This window comes from Arachis hypogaea, chromosome 5 (genome assembly GCF_003086295.3).
Source record: "Arachis hypogaea cultivar Tifrunner chromosome 5, arahy.Tifrunner.gnm2.J5K5, whole genome shotgun sequence".
NCBI classification, from domain to species: domain Eukaryota; kingdom Viridiplantae; phylum Streptophyta; class Magnoliopsida; order Fabales; family Fabaceae; genus Arachis; species Arachis hypogaea.
In genome coordinates, this window is record NC_092040.1 from 36166687 (window position 1) to 36191333 (window position 24647).

General features: G+C 36.6%; 1 protein-coding gene across 2 annotated transcripts; it reads right to left on the minus strand.

Annotated features, from left to right (window-relative positions):
* Positions 1-13569: 13569 nt before the first annotated feature.
* Positions 13570-16996, minus strand: LOC114927691 (gibberellin 2-beta-dioxygenase 8). 2 transcript variants are annotated; one of them, XM_029298322.2, is made up of 3 exons: positions 16914-16996; positions 14479-14932; positions 13570-14393 (listed from the first exon to the last, which is right to left on the minus strand). In XM_029298322.2, the coding sequence occupies exons 2-3, from the start codon at positions 14922-14924 to the stop codon at positions 13811-13813; spliced, it is 1029 nt and encodes a 342-aa protein (XP_029154155.1). In that variant the 5' UTR covers positions 14925-14932; positions 16914-16996; the 3' UTR covers positions 13570-13810. The 2 variants fall into 2 exon arrangements, with proteins under 2 accessions (XP_029154155.1, XP_029154154.1); XM_029298321.2 differs by having other exon boundaries at positions 15533-16995.
* Positions 16997-24647: the final 7651 nt, after the last annotated feature.

Genomic DNA, 24647 nt, shown 5'->3' on the forward strand with positions numbered 1-24647 from the left:
TCTAACTACAATTATTGCAAAGAATTAATCAACAATAATCAAGGAAAATCACAATTATCATGAATTACCTCAAATTGCATTATTGAAAGGAAATAAAGGCACAACAATCTATCCAAAACAAAATGAAGAATTACAATTATTAAAACACGTAACTAGAAAGAGGAAGAGAAGAAGATTGAGAATTGATAAAGGAAAATTAAATCAAAGCATGAATTAAACCTAGATCTAAGAAGAGAGATTAACCTAAACCTAATCCTAATTCTAACTCTAGAGAGAAGTGAGAGCTTCTCTCTCTAGAAACTAAAACTAACTAATTCTAGTGAGTGTGTGTCTATTAATGAATGAGTTGTTAATCCCCTTCAATCCTTGGCTCTTATATGCATTTTGGCGCCAAAGTTGGTTGCTGAAACCTTCCAAAATCGCCAGGCACGTGTTGCTTTAGTGAGGTCATGTGCCATCATCGGCGCGTGCGCGCATGGTATGCGTGCGCGTCCTTGGCCTGTTTTGCAATGTGCGCGCGAGCGCCTTGTGCGCATACGCGTGCTTGGCCTAGATCAACTCTTTGGCTTTTTGTTCTTCTCTCCGCTTGCATGCTTCCTCCTTTGCATCCTTTGATCCATGCCTAGCCTATTTCAATCCTGTAATTACTAGCAAACACATCAAGGCATCTTATGGAATCAAAGAGAAATTAGAATTCATCAAAATAAGGATTGAAAAGCATGTTTTTACACTTAAGCACAAATATGGGAGGGATAACAAAACCATGCTAATTCATAGGCTAAATGTGACAAAAGGTTATCAAAATACTCTAAATTCAATACACAACAAACCGCCAAATTGGAGTTTGTCAACCTACCCACACTTAAGCCTTAGCATGTCCTCATGCTAAATTAAGAAGGAACTAAGGGTTATGACATTTATTGAATGCATCTAAACTATATGAATCCTATCTAAATGCAACTACCTAAAATAGATGCCAATGCTTAATTCAAACATATCAAATTGCCAAGAGAGCATGTGTAAGCACAAGGGCTAGACAATAGGAATTAATTCCAAACCACAATTGTATTGAATTATCAAAAAGAATTTAAACTTGCAAGAATATAGATAATATGGGTGAACACATGTAATTGAACTTTTGAACCCTCACCGGATGTGTATCCGCTCTATTCACTCAAGTGTTTAAGGGTCAATTCACTCAATTCTCTTCTAATCAAGCCTTCCAAAATTTGATTTTCTTCTAACAATCAACCTTTATTCAATGCATGCATACATTCATCATGAGGTCTTTCATTTAGGTTGTAATGGGGTTAGGGTCAAGGTAGGCTCATTTATGGTTAAGTGGGCTAGAATTTGAATCTTTGATTAGCATAGACTTCCCCACCTAACTATACAATGACCTATACAAGTTCAAACTATTCTAACTACCCATTCTTCATTTTTTTCTTACATATTCATGCATTTCCTATTTGATTCATAACACCTATGCATTGATTCCTTTTTATTGACTTCACTTTGGGGCAATTTGTCCCCTTTTTATTATTTTCTTTCTTTTGTCTTTCTTTTTCTATTCTTTTTTTTCTTTTCTTTTCATCATTTTTTTTCTTTTCATTTCTTTTTCTTTTGTCAAACTATATACAAGAACATCAATGCATAAGGTCTATTCATTTAATCAATACATGAGTATGTACCCAATTCCTAAACATGAAAGTGCACTACCCCTTTTATCCCATCCAATGTTCCCAAGCCTCACCAACTTTGAATAATAAACACTCTCACTAGCCTAGGCTAATCAAAGATCCAAACAAGGACTTTTATTGGTTTTCCGCCTTAGGCTTGTAATGAGCTAAATTGAGAACAAGTTGGTTAAGCATAGGCTCAAAATTGGCTAACAATGGAGAATAAAAGGTTGGCTATTTGGGTAGTTGGCTAATGAAGTAATGGCCTCAATCATATAAATGCATAAATACAAGAAATAAATGGACATATAGAATCAAGCAAATCAAGGATCACAATCATAGAAAGAGAGCAATTTCACACAAGAATGGAAAATAAGTGGCTATAAAATGTAACCACATCAATAGGCTCAAGTCTCACAAGCTTGTGTTCTTAATTCAATACATGCTTCACAAAATATGAAATTCAAGAAAGTTTCACCAAAAATTTTCTTTCAATCAATTGATTCAATGCCCTACATTTAAACTTCTTGGAAACCTTCAATGTTTGACTAAGCATTGTTGTGATTGAAAAATTCAAAAATTCTTTTCTCTTAGTTCACCCTTTCCTTTTTCACTTAAAACCAATATATTATGCAAAAAGGGTGACTGAATATTTGCAATCCAAAGTATAATTTCTAATCACAACCATAACTAAAAGACAAAGATAAACAAAATGTATAAAGAAAAAAAAATCCAACTAAAAGTACGAAATCTATCATCCAAAACATCTAAAAATATCCAAAAGCATCAAAATATCTAAAATCCAAAATAAGCAATAAAAGTATCTAAAGCAAACTAAAAATGCATCAAAATATATACAAAATGTGCAAAATAAGGTAACTAGGCTGAAAAGTTCACCGGTTCCCAAATAATGCTACCGGTGCCCTCCCCACACTTAAAACCAAGCATCGTCCTCGATGCTAAACCGGAGGATCAGTGGGAGGTACAACGATAGGCTCTGGCTCGGGATGTGGGACCGGCTGAGGCTCCTGTGGCTGAGGTGGTACCGTAGTGTCATGGGAATCCTGCTGAACTGGTGCCTCCGCATCCTCCTCCTGATGATCCTGCTCATCGGAGGCCGGAGAATCGGGAAGCGGGGGCAGCTCAAGGCCCTGGGCCACAAACATCTGGTCAATCCGATCCAAACGGCGTCTGATATGGCGTTTCTCACGCTCCAAGAACCAGAAATGACGCTGGACAAGGAGATAAGTAGGCTCAGGGGCTGCTGGTGGATCAGTAGAGGATGAAGGAGCAGCGGCTGTAGAGGATGATGGGGCAGCTGTAGGGGCTGATGGTGAAGGTGTCCCCACGACAGCTCTGGCCCGAGAACGGCGTCTGGCAAGTGGCCTCTCGTGCACCCAACCACCCCAGGGAATAGTAACCTCCCTGTCATCATCATCAGGGGGCGGTGGTCGCACATCATCATCCAACCATGGAACCTCAGCTAGGGCCGCCATACTCGTGACCAATGTAGGAAATGGAAGTAGGCCACGAATATGCGCCCGCCACATACACTGTCGGATCAGTCTAGGGAAAGAGACCTCCTTCCCTTCCATAACACACCCAATCAGTAGAAGCATCTCCATAGGAATCTCAGAGAAGTGGGTGGTGGGAAGGACATAGCAAGCAAAGATCATCTGCCAAGTCTTGGCCTCCCTAGTCAAATGAGTAAACAACATCCCTTTCGGCTTGGTGTTGTTGGCATCCATAACCCAAGTAGCCTCTGGTAACCCAATAACAGTCCTGAGCGCCTCATAATTAAAGGTCATACTGTGAATGGCTAACTCAGCCTGCTGATGGGCACACAGCTCATCAGGGACATGCGGGCACTGTAGCGCCTCCTCAATGGCAGTCTCAGTGATCATAATCTCTCTACCCCTCACCTGAACCGAATCCAATGTCGGACGGAAGAAGTTGCAGTAAAATTCCTTCACCCAAGACACATTAATATCCCCCAAATCCCGGTCAACAAAGTTGATACCTAACTCAAGGATCCGACCGTCAATGGACCGTCTCACATCAGTAGGGAGAAGCAGCTTCTTCTCAATGTTCAACTTTGTAGTCCGATATTTAGAAAACCGGAGCTCACAGTAGAGATTAGGGAATTTGTCTGGATTGGTAGAAGGCAATAACTGGTTTTCCTTGTCCACATCATTCAGTGGATTCTTGGCATAATTCTTATATGTGGAAGGAAGAGAAGGGGTAGAGTGTTTTCTCTTTTTGGAGGTAGTGGCTATAGCTTTGCCTTTGTCCGACATCCTGAAAAATATGATAGAATATATAGAACATTTAGCATGTAGCAAAGAAAGCATGTTCAGGAGACAAATGCTCAAGAAACAATCATGATGTTGCAATGAATATGCAAAAGTGAACCAATAAACCAAGAAAGCAAGTTTCATTAAAATTAACAACTCATATTCAAAATGCACTAATATCATCATATTTTGAAAGAATTGTTAAAGGAGGTTAAAGGTAAGCAGAAGTTAGATGGTTAAAGAAATTAATGAGGGCAGAAAAGTGGATTAGTGATATGATGATATTTATGCATAGTGAAAAGAAAAGTTGTGGCTCATGGTCACAAATATAGTGCAAATCCGGAAAGTCAAAAAGGAAAATGGAAAGTTGCCCAAAGTTAAAATGAAGACCAAAAGAAACTAACTTCCTTGAAAATCGGGCAGCATTCCGGCTTAAAATTGGACATTCCCGGATAGTAGAGTGTCACAATTAGCACAGAAAACAGCATCAATTAGGCAAAGTGACAGTGGTATAGCATTCAGGCAACATGAAATGCGCAAAATCAGTCCAAAAATCAGCATACAACATCCAAATAAGCATACAACATATTATGCACGAACGGAGCACTTATCAGGCCTAGAATCCTCTATCCAGCCCTAGCTACCTAACCGCAATTATTTCTATCGAACCTAGCATACAAAATTTGAATTTAAACTAACTAACATACAATTATACTAACTAACAGAAATTAAACAGTAAAAGGAAAACAGAAAAAGAATTTGAGTGGAACCTGGGAGCAGAGGAACTGAGTGTGGAAGAGAAATGGGGAGTGGGGTATAGTGGTGAATAGAGGCAGCAGTTGCGCCGCCGTGGGCGGTGGCGGTGAAGACTGCCGGTGCGGTGGTTTGGCTAGAAAATGAGAAACCGAGGGGCGGCGGGACAGTGATGATGAACGCGGAGAAGGAGAGAGGAATGAGCGGGAAGGGAAGAGCGGTGGTGAGTCGCCGACAGAGGTAACGGCGGGGTTGGTCACGGCGATGTGGCCGAAGGTGGAGGAAGAGAGGTTAGCGGAGGAGAGGGGGAAGATGAGGCGAATGGATGAGGGTGGATAAGGTTGAGGTGGTGAATCAGGGCGGTCGCGGTGGTGGCCGGCGGAGCAGTGGTTGAGGGAGAAAGGAAACAGAAATGGAGGTTGGGGAGGTGGGGTGCGCGACTGTGCAGTATGCGTCGCGCATTAGGGTTATTCCAATTTTTGAATCGACGCGCGTGCGCCACTTGCGCGTCCGCGTCCCTTGACGAAACGTGGGACCTACGCGTGCGCGTACAACGCGCTTGAGAGTGGATGAGGAAAATAGGAAAGGACGCGTGCGCGTACAGCGCGCGCACGCGTGCATGGAGTTGGGCTAGGGGCTTAGAGTTGGCCCAACTCAGGCCTAACTCTCTGGAAAATGGCCTGGAAGTCGCGCAATCAGATCGGCGCGCACGCGGCATGTACGCGTTCGCGCGCAATGAGAAGAATTGGAGGTCCACGCGTGAGCGTGCAGTGCGCTCTGGCGTGGGTGGCAGAATAGGTATAGACGCGTGCGCGTAGAGTGCGCGCACGCGTACCTTAGATTGGGCCTGAGGCTTAGAGTAGGCTTGAGGCACGCCCAACTCTCGGGTCCGTGGCCTAGAGTGGTGGCAGCACGCATGGACGCGCGCGCGGCAGGTGCGCGTCCGCGTATATTGCTAAGTTATGAAACCGCGCGTTGGCGCGATGTGTGCACTCGCGTAGGGTGAGTTGGGCCTGGGGCCTAAAGCTAGCCCAGAGCCAGCTCAACTCTCTGGAGTTTGGCTCAAAAACCTGCAGCAGCGAATCGGCGCGGACGCGGCATGTTCGCGTCCGCGTGAACATCCATGTTCTTAAAAACGGCGCGCACGCACGTTGTGCGCGTCCGCGTGGATCGAGTTGGGCTCAAAGCATAATGTTTGCCCAAGGGAGGCCCAACTCTCGGGAGTGTGGCTCGTGGTGCATCCATACAGGGACGCGTGCGCGTACATGGTGCGCATGCGTCCATCCCCCCTGACTTCTTCTTCTTTTTTTCTTTTTTTCTTTTCTATTTATTTTTTTTCAGAAAGCAAATTGCTGGTTTCTCCCCTTAGTGTTCACAACTCTTATTCACTCAACCATCATACAATTCACAAAAATGCAATTTGATATTATTCCTCTACTACTAAACACAACATGCATATGACTAAGCTAACAATTAAATTGTACAAACAAATTTGTATGACACATCTACCTACAATGGTAACTCAAATCACTTATTAAGTAAATGTAAAAGATTGGAAAGAGTTTACCACGGTGGGGTGTCTCCCACCTAGCAGTTTTAGTTTAAGTCCTTAAGTTGGACATTTGAGAGCTTGTTGTCATGGTGGCTTATGTTTGTACTCATCCTTGAATCTCCAAGGATCTTTGCTCCTCAATTGGTTGACAGAATTTCCAACCATTTTTATTAAGCTTGGGCAGATTTCTACCCAAAATACGAGTCCCCATATCCGGTCTTCACATAGCGAACTGGGATCCCATATCTTATTTTCGCATCCATCCGTTAGTTGAGTTCCATGATTTCGTCGGATAGGCGGTTGACATGAACGTGGTGGACACACAGAATTCTCGTTACTCCACCAATAATTCCTTTTAGATCCATACAAGGTGATCCTTGTCCCAACATTATCCCTATACCGTGAGGCCTTGTCCTTAATGAGCGTAACACCTACTTTCCAACCACTACACAACTCATTCTTACTTTTAATTCCACAAAGAGTTCTAAGTTGACCATCATTTTCAATCAAACCATATTTAGGTGAGAAATTAAAGCTTAGAGATAGAGATTTTACCCACTTAATTGTTGTGTTAGATGGTAACTTGGGAAGGAAGGCTTCCCCACACTTAGACAATGCAAGATCTACCTCCTTGTGCTTCTCTTTGGTTATTTCCACCTCTTCACACGCTTCTTCAATTTCAACCTTTCCCCTTTTGTTACATGGCTTGGTGTTGACATTTTGTTTAATGGGAGGTGATTCAACTTTGGATAGGAATTCATTGATGAATGAATTCATCTCTTGATCAACCTCTTCGTATTCTTCAATCTCAATATACACCATGCCATTTTCGTTATCCTCGGAAGGTTGTACACACTCTTCTATAACTTCAACTTCATGTCCAATGGGAGAGGATTCGATTGTAGAGAGGAATTCATCCATGATTGAATCCATCTCTTGATAAGCTTCTTCCAAGTCTTCAATGATGATATGCTTTGGAGGTTGCGCACCCTCCTCAACATCAATATCAAGCTTCTTGGGAAAGTGCTCCATGATGCTACATTCCCATGGACTTTCAACATCTCCTAGATCTTCAACCACTTCTTCCCTTTCTTCAATGATCATAGGCTCCTCCAATTGTTCCAACACAAAATTTAACTCCTCCTTTTCCACCGGATTTTCCAATTTCTCCTTCATGCTTTGCTCTTCTTTTGACTTTTCACATGGGATCATGGAAGTACCTTGAGCATTCAAACATTGGTAGGCTAAGGTGGACACTACCTTGGTCAAGTTGGTCACAAACTCAAGTGTATCCCGTTTCATGGCTTCTTGTCCTTGAAGTAACAAAGTGAGAGAATCGTCTATTGGGGCTTGTGGTGGGTAGGAAGGTTCATCATTTTGGAGAGAGGGTTCATAATAGGAAGGTGATTCTTCTTGGTAAGGGTATGGAGATGGTGAGTATTGAGGTGGTTCATGGTAGTAATCATGATAGGGTTGTGGTGGTTCTATAGGTTCTTGCTCATAAAGGTCATAAGAATATGGTATGGGTGATTGGTCAAATGATGGATATGGATTATGGGAAGGTGCTTGGTATGGAGGGGCTTGTGAGTATGGTTGAGGTTCATGTTGAGGATAAGATTCATAGGCATATGGTGGTGGTTCTTGAAAGTCACAAGGTGATTCACCATAGCCATTGGGTTGATGTGCATTATAGGATGGCTCTTCTTCATAGTGCATTGGTGGGGGTTGTTGCCATGAAGATTGATCATATGCACATGGCTCCTCCCACCTTTGGTTGTTCCATCCTTGATACACATCCTCATTGGAGCTCCCAATACCTACAACATAATTAGAACCAAACTCATAGCCAAAGTGAGAATTCATGGTGGAAAGAGAAAATAAAATTCTACACTAGCAAATGAAGCAAAAAGCAAGATATTTACACTATTCACATATGTACAATAACCAATAACATAACACCATTGCAAATCCCCGGCAACGGCGCCATTTTGACGATTGGATTTTTGATGGTATAGAATTTCACAAATGAATTCTCGTTGAAAGTATAGTTTCTAAACCAACAATAATCCTTTCATACAAAAGATTGTTTGTCACAAGTAACAAACCCCTAATTTTATAAACCGAAGTATTTAAACCTCGGGTCGTTCTCCCTAGGATTTACAATAAAGTGTCTTGTTATTAGTTGTGAGTTATAATTGGGGTTTTTAAGATTTTAGACAAGAAATATAAATGGCAATGAAAGTAAACTAGCAACTATAAAAGGCTCTTGGCAAGGTATGAGAACTAGAAGTTCTATCCTAGCTATCCTTCTCAATTGTGATGAGAATTATCCATTACTCCCACTTAGTCAACCTCTAACCATGGAGGAAAGTCAAGTGGATGAATCAATTTGATTCCTCAAGTCCTAATCAACTCCTAAAGGAAAGACTAGCTTTAGAGATATTCAAATCAATTAGCAACTTCTAATTATCAGTCAACAAAGGAATTAGATAACTCAAGAGTCACTAATTACTCTACCTAGGCCAAGAGGAACAAAACCTACACTAAAATCCAACCAAGCATTTCATCAAACACTTGGAAGGCATAAAAGAAAAGCATGGTAAATTGGCAACAAGAATAGAATCTAACTACAATTATTGCAAAGAATTAATCAACAATAATCAAGGAAAATCACAATTATCATGAATTACCTCAAATTGCATTATTGAAAGGAAATAAAGGCACAACAATCTATCCAAAACAAAATGAAGAATTACAATTATTAAAACACGTAACTAGAAAGAGGAAGAGAAGAAGATTGAGAATTGATAAAGGAAAATTAAATCAAAGCATGAATTAAACCTAGATCTAAGAAGAGAGATTAACCTAAACCTAATCCTAATTCTAACTCTAGAGAGAAGTGAGAGCTTCTCTCTCTAGAAACTAAAACTAACTAATTCTAGTGAGTGTGTGTCTATTGATGAATGAGTTGTTAATCCCCTTCAATCCTTGGCTCTTATATGCATTTTGGCGCCAAAGTTGGTTGCTGAAACCTTCCAAAATCACCAGGCACGTGTTGCTTTAGTGAGGTCATGTGCCATCATCGGCGCGTGCGCGCATGGTACGCGTGCGCGTCCTTGGCCTGTTTCGCAATGTGCGTGCGAGCGCCTTGTGCGCGTACGCGTGCTTGGCCTAGATCAACTCTTTGGCTTTTTGTTCTTCTCTCCGCTTGCATGCTTCCTCCTTTGCATCCTTTGATCCATGCCTAGCCTATTTCAATCCTGTAATTACTCGCAAACACATCAAGGCATCTTATGGAATCAAAGAGAAATTAGAATTCATCAAAATAAGGATTGAAAAGCATGTTTTTACACTTAAGCACAAATATGGGAGGGATAACAAAACCATGCTAATTCATAGGTTAAATGTGACAAAAGGTTATCAAAATACTCTAAATTCAATACACAACAAACCGCCAAATTGGAGTTTGTCAGCTGCACATTAGTTTTCTAACCCAATTGGCTTTGCTCTTTCTTTTAAATAATTCAGCCACATTGCATGGAAGATTTTTTTTCACAAAGGTTGATCACATTTTCATCATTTTGGGCTTATATTGCCTTTTATCTCAACACAAAAATTCATTTTATTTTTTCTGCACACTAACAAACTCATTAACCAAACAATTGGAAGCAAATAATAAATTAACAATTTTTCTAATTAACATTTTTAATTATGTTTGATCATCATAATAATTCTAAGTTTTCCAAACTCATCAAAATTAAAACTAAATTTTTGAAAATTTCAATAATGAAACTAATTAAAATTAAAGCAAAGAACGTCTAATCTAAGCAATCAAATAATGCGCAGTTATCAATCCCCGGGAACGGCGCCAAAAACTTGGTGCGGAATTCAAAATCCACAAACTAACCGGCAAGTGCACCGGGTCATACCAAGTAATATCTCAGGTGAGTGAGAGTCGATCCCGCGAGGATTAATGGACTAAGCAACAATAGTCGAATGATTCTCTTAGTCAGACAAGCAGGAAATGGTGTTTTGGGGTTCAAAGTGCATTGAACAATAATTCAGAGATTTAGTAAGCAACCAGTGAAATTGATGTGAAAAGTATGTGAGAAAACATTTAAAGTTTTAGAGATGTTTATTTTTTCAGATTTATATTTCTTACCAACTATTTTAATCATGCAAGATTCATTTCATGGCAAACAATAATTTATTAAACCCTAATTTCTTAGTGATTTAGTCTCCTCTAACCTAATCAATCATTAATTCCTTGGTCACTTAATATAGATTAAAGGGTTAGGTTCAATTCTAGGTTATTAGCCACAAAAATCCTAATTATCCAAATATAAGAGGATTATATGTCACGTATCCCGTTAAGTCCAAGCAATTAGTGGTTTAGGAGGAGTTTACTTTCAAACTAGTATTCAAGTGGGATAACTTTTCTAAGAATCAACAAGAATTCATATAGAATAAGAGTTATTTTCTAATACACTCAAATTCATAAGATGAAGAACGAAAGTAATCCTTGAAATTAAATGAATACATTAATTAAAATAGAATGGCAATAGTATCAATCCATGAAATAAACAGAGCTCCTAATATTAACCAAGGAGGGTTAGTTGCTCATGACTCAGAGAAAAACTAGGGTTCAAAAGTGTGTAAAATGCCGAATGAGGTAGAAGAGAAGAGATCCCCGTGAAGAGCTAAATCATTTTCCTTCTATATCTAACCTAATGTGATTTCAAAATAAAATAAAATAAACTAGTAAGTACAAAACCTAGAAGATTGTGTTTGTAAATAAAAATAACCAAAACAAAATAAAACATAATAATTGAAAGCCAAATCAAACTAAAGATGTTCCTTTGGATGAGGTTGATCCATGTCATTGGCGCTAAACACCAGATTTGGCGTTTAGCGCCCCAAGTAGCAGAAAGCTCCCAATTCGTTTCTGACTTCCTGGTGCTAAACGCCAGGCTCAGCGTTTAGCGCCCTATGAGGCAGAGAGCTTGCACATGTTACAAGACACCTAACGCTAAACGCCCAGGTCCGCGTTTAGCGCCAGCTTGACAGAATGGCTGCACGCAATCCAAAGTACTTGGGCGCTAAATGCTAGATGCAGCATTTAGCGCCAACTCAACAGAATCAAAATTCTTCTCTTTTCTTTTGCATAGACACTGTCAAACTGATCCAAATTTCACCTGAAATAATCAAAACAATAAAACGACTCAAAATAGCATCCAAATAGACTTCAAACACTAAAATCTCAATAAAACTCAATAATTTCATATCTAAAATAATAAGAAAATAAGGAAAATATGCTCACGCATCAATCGTCTCCGAAGCAAGAAGAAAAAAAGAAATTTCTGGAGTTAGGGCACAATCAAGAACAAAAAGATTGTTTCTATTATCAAGCAAGAAAAGAATGAAAACGAGCTACAAAAAAGAAAAGATCTCAACCAAACAGAGAATCACAAAAGGGAGATTTCTCTATTTGTGCTTCATCAAGAAACATTAAAAAATTCAACTAGGGTACAAGCACTAAATCAGAAACTATGAAGAAATTGAAGTCAATGCTGCTCTGCTTTGAATCAACGGTCAAGAAACAAACTTGGGGCCAAAGTAAAGATTAACAGTCCGGATTCAAGATTCTTGAAGAAAAAGGTTGAGAGAGAAAGGTATGGTTGCATGTCACTACTTTTTCTCTCTCTTACCTCTGTAAACGCCGCTGCTGATTCTGATCTTGGGAGAAAAAAAAACCAACATGTCCTGAAATAAGGTTTCAAGCCTAGGAAGCTTCACTCTTCTATAATAAGGGTGAACGGCCAAGTATTACAGCAAGGAGTGAAAGCACACATTTGGGTTTCCACAGCTCTTTGAACTGTTTATTCTTGTCCTTCATGGTTTTTATGTTGTAATTCTTTTTCTCAGTTTAGTCTGTCTGAGTTTCATTGGTAAAAGTCAAACATGGTGAGGTTTATAAGAAAAAAGTCAATGAGTGGAAAAAGACAGAGAGCTAGACTTAGAGAAAAAGCCTAAGTTATTTCAGAAATTCTTTGTATATATTTTTGTTTTGTGGTCATGATCCTGAGGAGATTCCTTTGCAAGTTGGGTTAGCACTTTGCAGTTGAAAGCTAGGTTGAGTCCTAGTCAAGTTCAGGTTGGGTTAGAATTTAGACTTGTCCTAGATATGATTGGATAAATCCTAAGGAGAATTGGTGATTGTAATCTGTTAAAAAAAATAGTGAAATCCCATCATTATTGTGATAGAGACTGGATGTAGGCTATATTGCAGTGGATAGCCGAACCAAGATACATCTGTGTATCATTCTTTACTCTTTTCTCTATTTTTGGTTCTGCATTAAAGGAGACAAAAATAAAGTATCTCCTGATTTCTTTATAAAGCTTTGCTTCTTGACAACTCTCCTTATAAGTAATTCTATTCTAACTCATACTACGTTAGGAGACAAAACTAAAGTCTCTTCTGTATTCTCTCAACAGAATGTAAGGTTTTAAGGAAAGTTCAAAAAGGAAGTTAAAATTTAACCCTTTCTTTTCTTGATCATTGATTACTATCATATATTAGAATATAAATATATATTAAAAATAAATTAATTTACACATATATTTATATACAAATATATTAATAATTAATTTTGGTGTGCAAATAGTTTTTTAATGATTTTGGAAACTTTATGCACTATTATCAAGCACATATCCACGCTAAGCAAAAAATGACGGATCCGTTGTGAGTTGTCTACATCGTTGTAACTCGAGCCCGCACTTCTTTTCAGAAACTTAGTATTTCCAATTGGGCCACATTAATCTTTTTTCTTTACTTTTAGTCCTATCCTCCTTCTTTTACTCCCCTTGGGCCTTGAATTTTCTTTCTGACCCATCTTACTCCACATTATCTAACTTTATTTTAGGATTTAAATTTAAAGTTTATTTAGGAATTTATGATTTAGGATATAAAATTTAAAATTATAAAATAATTCTTACAAAATTGATTGTATCATAAAATTATCTTAAACAAATTTCACTTCCTACCATTACTATTACTTAAAAACTCTTAAGTGCATTTTATCCTCGTTGATTAATCGTTATGTATACATATTGTTTTAATTTATTTAATATATAAACTGAAAGGATGGTCAATCATCCATTCATAGGAGACATATATGAAATAATATGTGATTAACAATTGCTTCTCTTCTAGTGACATGTAAACAGAAAGAGACTGTCATATATATTCTGATTTATCTGCTCCCTCTCTATCTCTCTCTGATCTGTTTCCTTTTATAATAATATATAGTAGAAACTAGGCCTTGCAGCTTGTATTATGGTATAACAGCAGACAAAATGAGACAGCATAAAACATGCAGGGTGAAACCAGCAGCTATGTCTGAGTATATGAATTAACGACTGACATAACATATATTTCTATAGATCACAGCTAGATAAAACTTAGCTCGTTCATTCTTCCGTCCAGGCACAGGCAGGCAGAGAAATATATAATAAATGAATAAATGTATTAATTATGGTTGATGATAATGATGAGTGACAAGAAACCTTGGCAAGCCTATTTTGGAGCCAAGGGTGCGAACATCATCTCGAACTTGTTGTCTGTACTCACGAAAGTTGAATTTGCGGTAAAGAGAGGGCTTCCTGCAGCTATCTATAACAGTATCATTGGAAGGGCAAAAGAAATACGCAGTGGAGAATCTCTCCGATGTGGGATTCGCCACAACCCGATGCTGCACGCTCTTGTATAGCCCATTGCTGTATGCCTGGAATAAGTCTCCGATGTTGACAATAAGAGCTTCAGGGTTGGGTTTCACTGCTATCCACTTTCCATCTTTCACCAACTGCAACCCTCCCACCTCATGATCTTGGTATAGTATGGTCAGGAAGTCACTGTCAGTGTGCGTTATCAGTCCATTAATCTCGTGACCGCACCTCACTGGGCACGCTGGATATCGGTTCAGTCTCAGATAACAAGTGTCTGGCAAGCAATTCTCCTTCATGAAGCTTGACTTGTCACCCATTTTCTCCGCCAGTATTTCTGCTATTCTGTCTGCTAGCCTCGACACTCTGCTTGCAAACTGTTCCATTGTCGACCTGCATATATATCATGCATGTAATAATGTGCCGGAAATGGAATAAGCTAATAACTGATGGCCAAAAATAATAGATTCTAATATACCTGAGAGTGTTGGATGGAATATTATTGGAGCCAATGATATCGGTTAAGGGAATATGAAAAGCCTCAGACCAAGATAACTGTTTGATGCAAGTGGCAGTAGGGGATCCCCAGCGGTAGGCACCGGCGGAGAAGTTGTCCTCTTTGGCCTTCACATCGAAAGGTTCCTTGAAGGCCTTCTCCTGCTGCCACCTCAGCCTTTTCAGTATGTCGCCGGAGATGCCGTGCTTCACAACCTGGAAGAATCCCCACTCCTCAGAAGCCCTAGCTATCTGTGACTTGCACTCTTCCCTCGCCAACTCCTCACTCGCTTCTAAGAGGCTCAGATCTATCACCGGAAGCTCGCATTCCTCAACCACCACCACCTCATTATTATTCCTCATATCTTCTTTCTTCTCCAACAAGTTCTTGTATGCCTCCATGAACGGTGGGTCCCAAATGGATGCCATATAGTTTGCTGCACTTAGAGAAAGGTGATGAATGGGGGAGAGGGAATGTTATGTTTATATGTTCGAATTAAAGAAAGGGAAAAATAATTTCTTTGAAGAATTGAAATAACAGAGAGATATATATACGGACAAATCGACTTTTTGGTTTCTTTTTATTTCGTCTTTGATGAAAACGCTTTAGGCTTTGGAGACAAAGGTAGTTTGCATGTCTTTTTGTTCAGAAAAATTAAACGAGTGATCAGAGATGCTGCTCGCCTTTTTTAATTCTTTTTTTTTTCACACTATATATATATATATATATATATATATATATATATATATATATATATATATATGTTTAATTTTTAATTCCAACTACGACTTCTGGTGACAAAATAACATCCGATTCCTTTAACTTTGATAGATTATTCTCCAAAAATCATACGATCTTCATTACTTTTCCATGAGTTAAACTTCTCATCACTAGCTTGCTTAACTTGCTGCTATATTTAACTTTCAAGAAGTCACAGTACACCAGCAGAAAACAAATTCTACAAGTTACTAAGTACAGTAACAATGCCATAATTTTAATAATGTTATATAAACAAAAGATAGAGGGAAATAGGTACCATATAGTTGTTTAAATTTTGGGTTGAAGACTACAGTGGATGATTAGGGCCCTCAGTAACTTGGTGGTCTCCGAACCGTGTTTATTTGCTGGCTTTTTTTTTTTTTTTTTGGTATGAATTTCAATTCCACAACCTAACTAGAAAGATACAAATAATTACGGACGTTTATGTTTGTGTGCTGGCTAGCAATATGTAATATCTATGGTGCAAAATACGTATATATCTAGGAATAAATAGAGTAGATAGAGTTGCGTCTCCACCTAGGTAAAAGTTTACAAGGAAAAGAATTTCCACAAGGCACGGTAACAATAATAACAAAGTTGCATTTAATTTCTATATAGGGTCAAATAAATAGTGGCTGGACGGATTCGGATTTTTCTGTCTAGTGTGCCTAGATACTAGCCATCTTATCCGCTCATCTTGAAAACATTTATGCAAGTACACCATATAACACAGCAGGGAACCACTGTTACACTGTATTTATTTACACCGCCACTACTTTTGTTATTCTGACATGCATATATTAAAATATAGCAGAAAGCTTAATTAGTCAAATTGAAGAACATAATAAACTAGCTAAACTATATTCTTCATTTTACACTAGGAATAAAGTCATCATCACATGAATGTGTGTGCACACTGCACACATAATAATGATCAATTACCAGCAGCTATTGCTACTGATATTCCACATGTATGTTTATGTGGCTAACAGAATTTATATAAAACTATATGTATAATTAAAATTCCAGACCATAAGTTGACACATTCACATGGTCACATTTTTCTAGTTAGAATTAATGGTCAAATATTCAAACCTAGTGACTTGATCTGTTGACTTTTGAGTGAGTTTAAGAATCATATTATAAGTGCAAGTTGAAGAATTTACTTTCAAGACATTACCAGATCGATGCTAGAGTAATATTGGTTCAGCAAACAGTATTCAAGCTGTAGTCTTATTATATTATATTATTGTAGACAATTAGAGTTATTTTTAAATAAAATTGATAATTAAAAATTATAAAATAATTTAATATATTTAGTTAAATTATTATTTAACTATTTTTAGATATCAACTTGATATAAATACATGTGTACGTAAATTTCTATCTTATATTATATGCATGGATACTAACAACACTGCACACAAATCCATTGTTAGTTTAACAACAATCTTCAGCTTACCATGAATTCTTGCGGAGTGAGCACAAGCAGAAAGAGAAAGGATTTTACGTGCATGATGCTTAGAATAATAATTCAGCTATTGTTATAATAACTTAAAATAGACATTAACACTAGCAAATACGTTAGGGAAAGAATTAAATTGATTAAATAAGCACACAATATCCAGAGACTATATATTTTCATATATATGACTAACCTGCTAGAAAACGCACTTAGAGAAGAGAAAAGAAGAGAAGAGTATATAGTAGGTAGTTATACGTTTGAACACATTTCAAGTTGGGGTGCTATATGTACCATAACTAATGATTTATAGGCAGAAATACCGTAAATAATTTTGAATGCATGATACTGCAGAAAGGACATTTAGATTTTAGATGATTGAAATTTTATGCTAAGGAAAAGACCACGCGGCTCATGCTGTATCAGACAAAATATATCTAGTATAGTATTCCCCTTGGTTTTACTTCTTTAATTTTTTTCAATAATTTTTACTTGTTTTACTCTACAAATAAATCCAAAATACATACCAATCAATTTTTTTACCTCAGTCTCAAAAGTATCCAATGATTGCTCTATATATTATTCAAGGATTGATTCATTGATTAGACACAAATAAGAAATTTATTGTTTCGTCTCCAGTTTTACTTTTTGGAAAATCAGCAGCATTTGTCAATTCCTTATAATAATTAAACCAATCATGAATGTCTTTTTCATTGCATAGTGATCAGATAGAAAACTCAAGAATGATTTGCTTAAAAAAAGAGAATTATTCCATACAATGATAAGCACCTATATTTAGTTAAAAACTTATACAATAATTAAGGAAAACATTTTTTTTAGAAAAATCTCTTAATTATAATAGTATTCAGGAAGACACTAGGAGTTCATCATGACCTAATAATAGAAAAGTTCATGGTGATTAATATAAAATAATAATTTGACTGTGATGAAATTCTACTGTGATAGTATTTTTTTTTTTTGCATAAAAGATATATATATATATATATATATATATATATATATATATATATATATATATATATATATATATGGGTCAAATGAAAATAGAGGTAAGTAGAAATTTGATGTATGGTGTAGAGGAGAAAGTGATTGGTTTAATTAATTAGCAGAGGAAGAATAGATTGATAAAAATGGGGAGGCAATATTGAGGAAGTGAAAAATAGAGGGCATGTGAAAGGGTGTGGAAAACGCAGCGGGGCCATAGGGAAATGAGGGAGTCCATGTCGGCACCCAAACGTGGCTCCATCTTGGGTCACATGCACGTCAACATTTGGGGCAATGCCATGTGCGTTGCTTTTCAGTTTTCATTACCAATTCTAGAACCACGACTTCACTGCCAAGGATCCATCTCAATAACTTAATAATCAAACATATTGCATGCCCAATTCCATCACCACTCTGCAAATTATGCATACGTTGATGCGCTAACGTGGCTCGCTTCATCGCGAAGTAATTATATATTATGCCTGCGATCCACCCTGCTTACCACGTTTTCTTGGGAATAATAATTATAACAGTATTTGGCCCCAGCTCCCATCAACATAAATTAAAAACGATTTGTATGTATGTAACAACAAATAGCTAGCAAGCATAATGCCTAAGCCTAAAATATAATGAATGAACGATATTTAATTTGAGTGAGCTAGCTAGCTAGGTAGGCAGGGTACACTTAATTCCAGCGTCTTCCTAGCGTTTGCGATTGGCATGGCATGGCATCTGTTGTCATTCACACATAACTTCTCATTAGAAATGTGGACAAGATATATCACCATGCAATCAATAATTAGTAGTATTAGTGGAGTAGCAAATTAATAAAAGCTAAGCGAGAAGAATAATAGTGGTGCATATATAATTAAGCTGATATTTCCAATAAAGAGTAGGCACACTATACAGGGAATTCTATCTATATGGTACATCCATGATATGTATGCGATCATTAATCAGTGGTAAGGGGGGCAGGGTCGGTGGACGCACCAGATATGCATGCATGTAGCATGCAATATAAACACGAAATAAATAAATAAAGAAAAAGGAAAATATGTGGAAATTAGAAGATCACAATGGAAGCTATTTTAATTTTTTTGGGGGTGGTGTGGTTTCTGGCCCTCCCCTTATTAATTATTTATGGCTACACATTCGTTGGTTGTATCAAAGTCCTTTCGTGGAGACTATACGGGCATATATATGTACACGTTTTCTGTCTCAAATTTGGCCCTGGCCCCTGCCCCTGGCGAGTATGTGTTAAAGCATGTGCACGCCTCTACGTACCCCCACGCGCCCATGACCCATATTCTCTGATACTAGTACTACTCACTCGATCACTATTTTGCAATTTAACTTGTTTATTCACAAGTTACTTTCAATGAAATATGAAAAGGGACCATACATACATGCATGTTCAACAGTCACAGCAACTTGCCTATCAATGTTTGACATTATTCTGCAGTAGCTAGTGTGTGTTTCAAACACCAAAAATATCACAAGATACTATTTTCAAATTAAAATTCTCTTCATTTTTCTTTTCTGTTTGCGACGAATTATGCTACACAAACAACTATGGCAGTGAAATCTTTTTAGTTTGAACGTGTTACAAGAAGAAGGGATGGTGCAAAAATAGCCACCACATGCACTTAGCTTCTTCTTCAGCACTAGCTTAGTCTCTCGTGCCATTGGTGGGTTACGTTAATTACAAACTTGTTTCGAGATTAGTGGATTCGTGTTGAATCTTGTTGGAGTATTATCAATCAACAATAATATGAGACGACAAAATTAATAAGGAAAAGTATATGTAAATAATAAGAATACTAAACAATGTGAATAATAGATGTGTTAGATGTTCAGTTTAATAAGTATATAGATGATTATATTCATTATTTTTAATTGAATGGTTATTTCTTTTGATTTGATTTACTCATGCACCGTTAATAATAGTTGAATGTTCAATTCACTAAGTATGCAGATGGTTATCCTAATATTAAGATTTATGAGATAATTTAAAGTAGAGTGTTTTTTTATTTTATTGGATCAATTTTATAACCTATTGTTCACATTATTTACAAAAAGGAAAAGTATATAGAACCAACTCCTAATCAGTCAAGAATGGAACAACTTAATTAATTATAATTATATTAATAATTAATTTTAAATTTAAAATTTAAAAAATTTAAAACTGATTAAGTAAATCTAATTAAAACCTATAAAAACCTTCCTTTTCTCTCTCACATTAACCTACTCACCTCCAACAATCACACACACAGATCCCTCTCTCTCACCGTCAGACTCTCTCCGCCTCCCCACCGCGACCCACTCCTCTTCTGGCATCGCTCTGAATAAGAATTGAAATATCGGATTTCAACCCACAGTCAGATTTCAACTTTAGTTGACAACAACAGGACAACGTAGGAGACAGTGTAACAACTGAAATACCATTCTTCTCAACTCCATAAACATGATCACTCTCACCGCCACAGCCATGTGCGACATGGCAGCCGCAAGTGGCGCGGCGGCCGGTGCTCCAGTTTTGGCTCTGAAACTATCCTTTACGCTTCTGTTTTCTGCAGCCACGATAATGGTGGTCATCATGAACAAGATCCAGCCGTCACAGCTTGCAGAGGAGCAACACAATGCCACGAGGCTGTTCAAACAGCTTGAGGCCGAAATTGACAGCGAGGGCAAAATCGTCTTCCAAGAATGCCTCTTTGGTTTTGTTCTCAAGTTCCTTTACCATTCTTGAGACTGCAAACTACACACTTAGCCAAAAGGAGTGGTAGAGCACAAATTGTCCTTGAACAATTACAGAAATATAAAAAAATATTCATTTAATATGAAAAAATATCCTAATACTTAACAAAAGAAATATCTATTTATATTTTAACAAAAATAGTTAAATATCTATAAAATTTAAAAAAATTATGAAATTTTTAAAGAAATATAGACATTCACATTTGCAATACAAAAAAATTCGAAAAATATATAAAAGAACATCCATTTAGTATGAAAAAGAAACATTCTGATACTTAACAGAAGAAACATCTATATATAAACTTATTTTTATTAAGATGAATTTTGAAGTCCAGCCTATTAAAAAATTGGCAGCAGTTGGCTGAACCCCCTCTTGGTTCCTAACAAAATTGTTACAAAAATTATTGTGTAACTAGCAAAATTCAATTAATAATTTTCTGGTCATCTTTATATATGCCACTTTTGGATGTGGAGGGATGAACTAATAATTTTCAAATCAAAGTAAATGATGAACTATATATATATGGGTAGTTCTCTGGTGGCCAAAGTTACAATGACTAAGAATGGCCAAGATTTGACTGTCTTATAAATAGATGACATATGAAAAGGAGTATGCAGATTTTTAATGAGATTGATTATTATAAATACTAGTAATTATTGTAGGATAAAAAAAATGTCATGACCAAAATTCTGTGTACATTATATGGATTTCTTATGTAAAACAAAAAAATCCTATTAATCATTTTTGAGTGAATAATATCCAAAACTAAAAATTCATTATAATGATAGATCAACAAAATTTCTTGAATTGTTAATAAATAACGGTAATTTGAGAAAAAAACAAAATTATGGGACATTTATATAAATTCTTGCTATTAATGTATTTGTAGCATAGATTATATGAGAAAATAAATTTATAAAATGTTTAAATTTTATAACAAAATATTATTTTAATAAAAATAACTATTAAACATTATTATTATTATTATTATTATTATTATTATTATTATTATTAAAAGAGAAATTATTGGGATTAACAACTTTTAGTATTTTTGGTCATTTTTTGAGCAACATAAATATTAAATTATAGTGACTCTGACGATCAAATAAGTAATGATGTTGAGACTTCTATATTTTTAAAAGAGGCTGCATTAGCAGATACCGAATATAAAAAATAAAGTGCATAATATATATAAAATAAAGTATATATTATAATTTTTTGCTTTGAATATACCAAAATTTTCTAATCTTTAATTTAATTATATTTTATTTTTAACTTTAAAATAAATTTTAATTTGACTTTGCAATAATATCTATTTTTACAGTATATAATTATTCGATTATTTTTTTAATTGCATCTAAATAAATTACACTTAATTTTGTTACTCTAATTCTAAATATATATTTTTTAAAATTTTATTTTTAATCACATTACTTTCTTTTTAAGTACATTTAAATTCGAATAAGAATAAAATTACAAAAAAAATCAATAATTATCTATAGTAAAATAATTAACATTATTTAAGGATAAAAAAATAGTTAAATATTGAGGGGACAGAATTATGATGCTTCCATTTTTAATATAATCTAGTATTATTGATTTTTAACTAGTTTATTTAAATAAATTATCCTAGGTATGACATTATGAATTTAAGATTTACAGATACCAACTTTAGTGAATTCAAAAAGTAAAAAGATAAATATTATTAATAGAACTTATTATAAAATTTTTTATTAAAAGTAATGTTACATGGCTAATAAGTATTATCATTTTTGTCCTATATTTAATCAGTAATAATTTATACTCATATTACATAGCTTTTATACACAATAAGCATCTAATTTATACCTATGTTTATTATTTTTATTCAAATTTTTCAAAATTTATACACATGAATTAATAAAATTTATCTGTTAAATATAATTTAATATATATATATATATATATATATATATATATATATATATATATATATATATATATGTGAGTTTAGATACATAAATTGCGATTCCTTTACATGATCTACACGTGAAGTTAATGCGTGGAGGAGTAGGGGTGGCCTTGCCGACTAAGTGCCGCGAAGGGGCTGATGCTGATGGAAGTGGCCTGGCTGGGATAAGGTCATAAGAGACGTACGTTATTAGATACATATACATACATACAATTAATAAAGTACACACAGAAAGTGAGCGAAATGAATAGACATCTGAAGTGAAAGGTTTAATATTGGATTGATGCGATTAATATTGAATTGGCGGCAGCTCAATCATTATGAGGCCCTTAACAATAACTACTATATATCACTTTCCGATCCATATATTTAATATCCGACATCCCCCATTGGCCCGCCCCCTTTTATAATTCATCACTTCCTCTTCCTATTTTTCCATGTGCATTATTGTTGGCTCCTTCCTCCCCTTTCTACCCACTTGCATATCCATACTTTCAAATTTTTTATACCACTCTTACCTTTTTTGGTTTAATTTTTACTAGAAATTATTTCTATTTTTTCAATGCTTGAATGGGTGAAAATAAAGACACTGTTCAGTTTTAGTTATGCAAATTGATGTATAATGATTTAAAATAGAAACTATTCATTATTTATCCGTATATATATCTGTACTTTTAGAATCGGATTTTATCTGTAATTACGGATTCAATACATAAAGGGGATCATCGAGAGAAGCATGCATATTTTTAAACTCTCAATAGATATATGGGCAAAACACCAAAATAAACCAATGGGAGAATTTTATTACCCAAATCAGTCAAAATCAAAATTTTTTCAGCAATCCACCAACGAGCAAATATATATAATTCGAATCAACTCGATTCGAATTGCAAATGCAAGTAATTCGAAACAACTTGTTTTGAATTACCATTGAAATAAAAAGCATGTAATTTGAATCAAGTAGATTCGAATTATCCTTTATTAAATCGAATCAAGTCGATTCGAATTAGTAGCAAAATGGACCAATATGTAATTCGAATTAGGTCGACTTGAATTACTAAGGAAAACAAAGCATTAGTTAATTCGAATTCAGTTGATTCGAATTATGTGTATGTAGTTCGAATTAGGTTGTTTCGAATTAGTGTGTTCCAGGCCTGTATATATATGTGATGAACGTGAGTTGCTCTCAACATTGAGGGGTCATATGGCTGGTGAGGACAGTTTTATAGTGTTGGTTCACCACAGAGGATCGATTAAGAGGAAAACTCAGTCAGGTGTCAAGTTCACCGATAAGGATCCTTTCTGTATTATCGTGAGTTCTACGACGAGCTATGATGACCTTGCTAGGTCTGTACTGGAAAAACTTGGTCTGGAAGGTGTTAAAAGGGTAAAGAAGTTTTTCTATCGCATTCCAATCACGGTGCTCCAAGATAGCGTGAAGTATGATAGTTTCACGATCGGGAATGATGAGCACTTGCAGGTCATGTTTCTTTGTCGCCGGCAGTTTTCCGAAGTTCGGACACCGGTGCTGTTGGCAAAGCTGGTTGATGTGGTGTCCAGCTCGGGAGGTTCGAACCAGAATACCAACACTTTAGCGACGGTTGCCGGTTCTAGCTCAAGACCTGCCGTTGCATCTTCCTCAGTCCCTGCTTACGAGCCACCCACCCCGTCTGTTGTCTCCCCTTCGTTCGCTGTTGATCTCAACGGCAGTTTGGCGATGAGGTTGGAATAGCGAAACTTGTTCCTACCTCTGTACACTGTGCTGCACCGGCTGGGGCTGGAGATGGATTGTTTGATGATGTAGAGGATGATGATGTCAAGCCGGATATGATTGCTGATGATAGTGGCGATGAGATCGGAGCGAGTGAGCCTGCCGGTGCCGGTAGTGGCTCTAGCTCTTGCACGCAGCAGTACCCTCCACATTTTTCATCTTTGGACTTGGATGCCATGAGGCAGCCTGGGGTATCTGGGGAGGCTGCAGGATTTAGCGCTAGAGATGCTGAAGGGTCAGTTGGTATGACAGAGTTTCAGGTTGGTCAGCAATTTCAGGATAAGGATGATGCCCTCTTAAGTGTGAAGACTTACAGCATCCGCCGAGGTGTACAGTACAAAGTTGTGGAGTCTGATTATCGCCGTTACGTTGGCAAGTGTTCTGAGTTCGGGAATGGGTGCACATGGTTGATTCGGCTGAGTCTCTGGCAGCGCAAGGGCATATG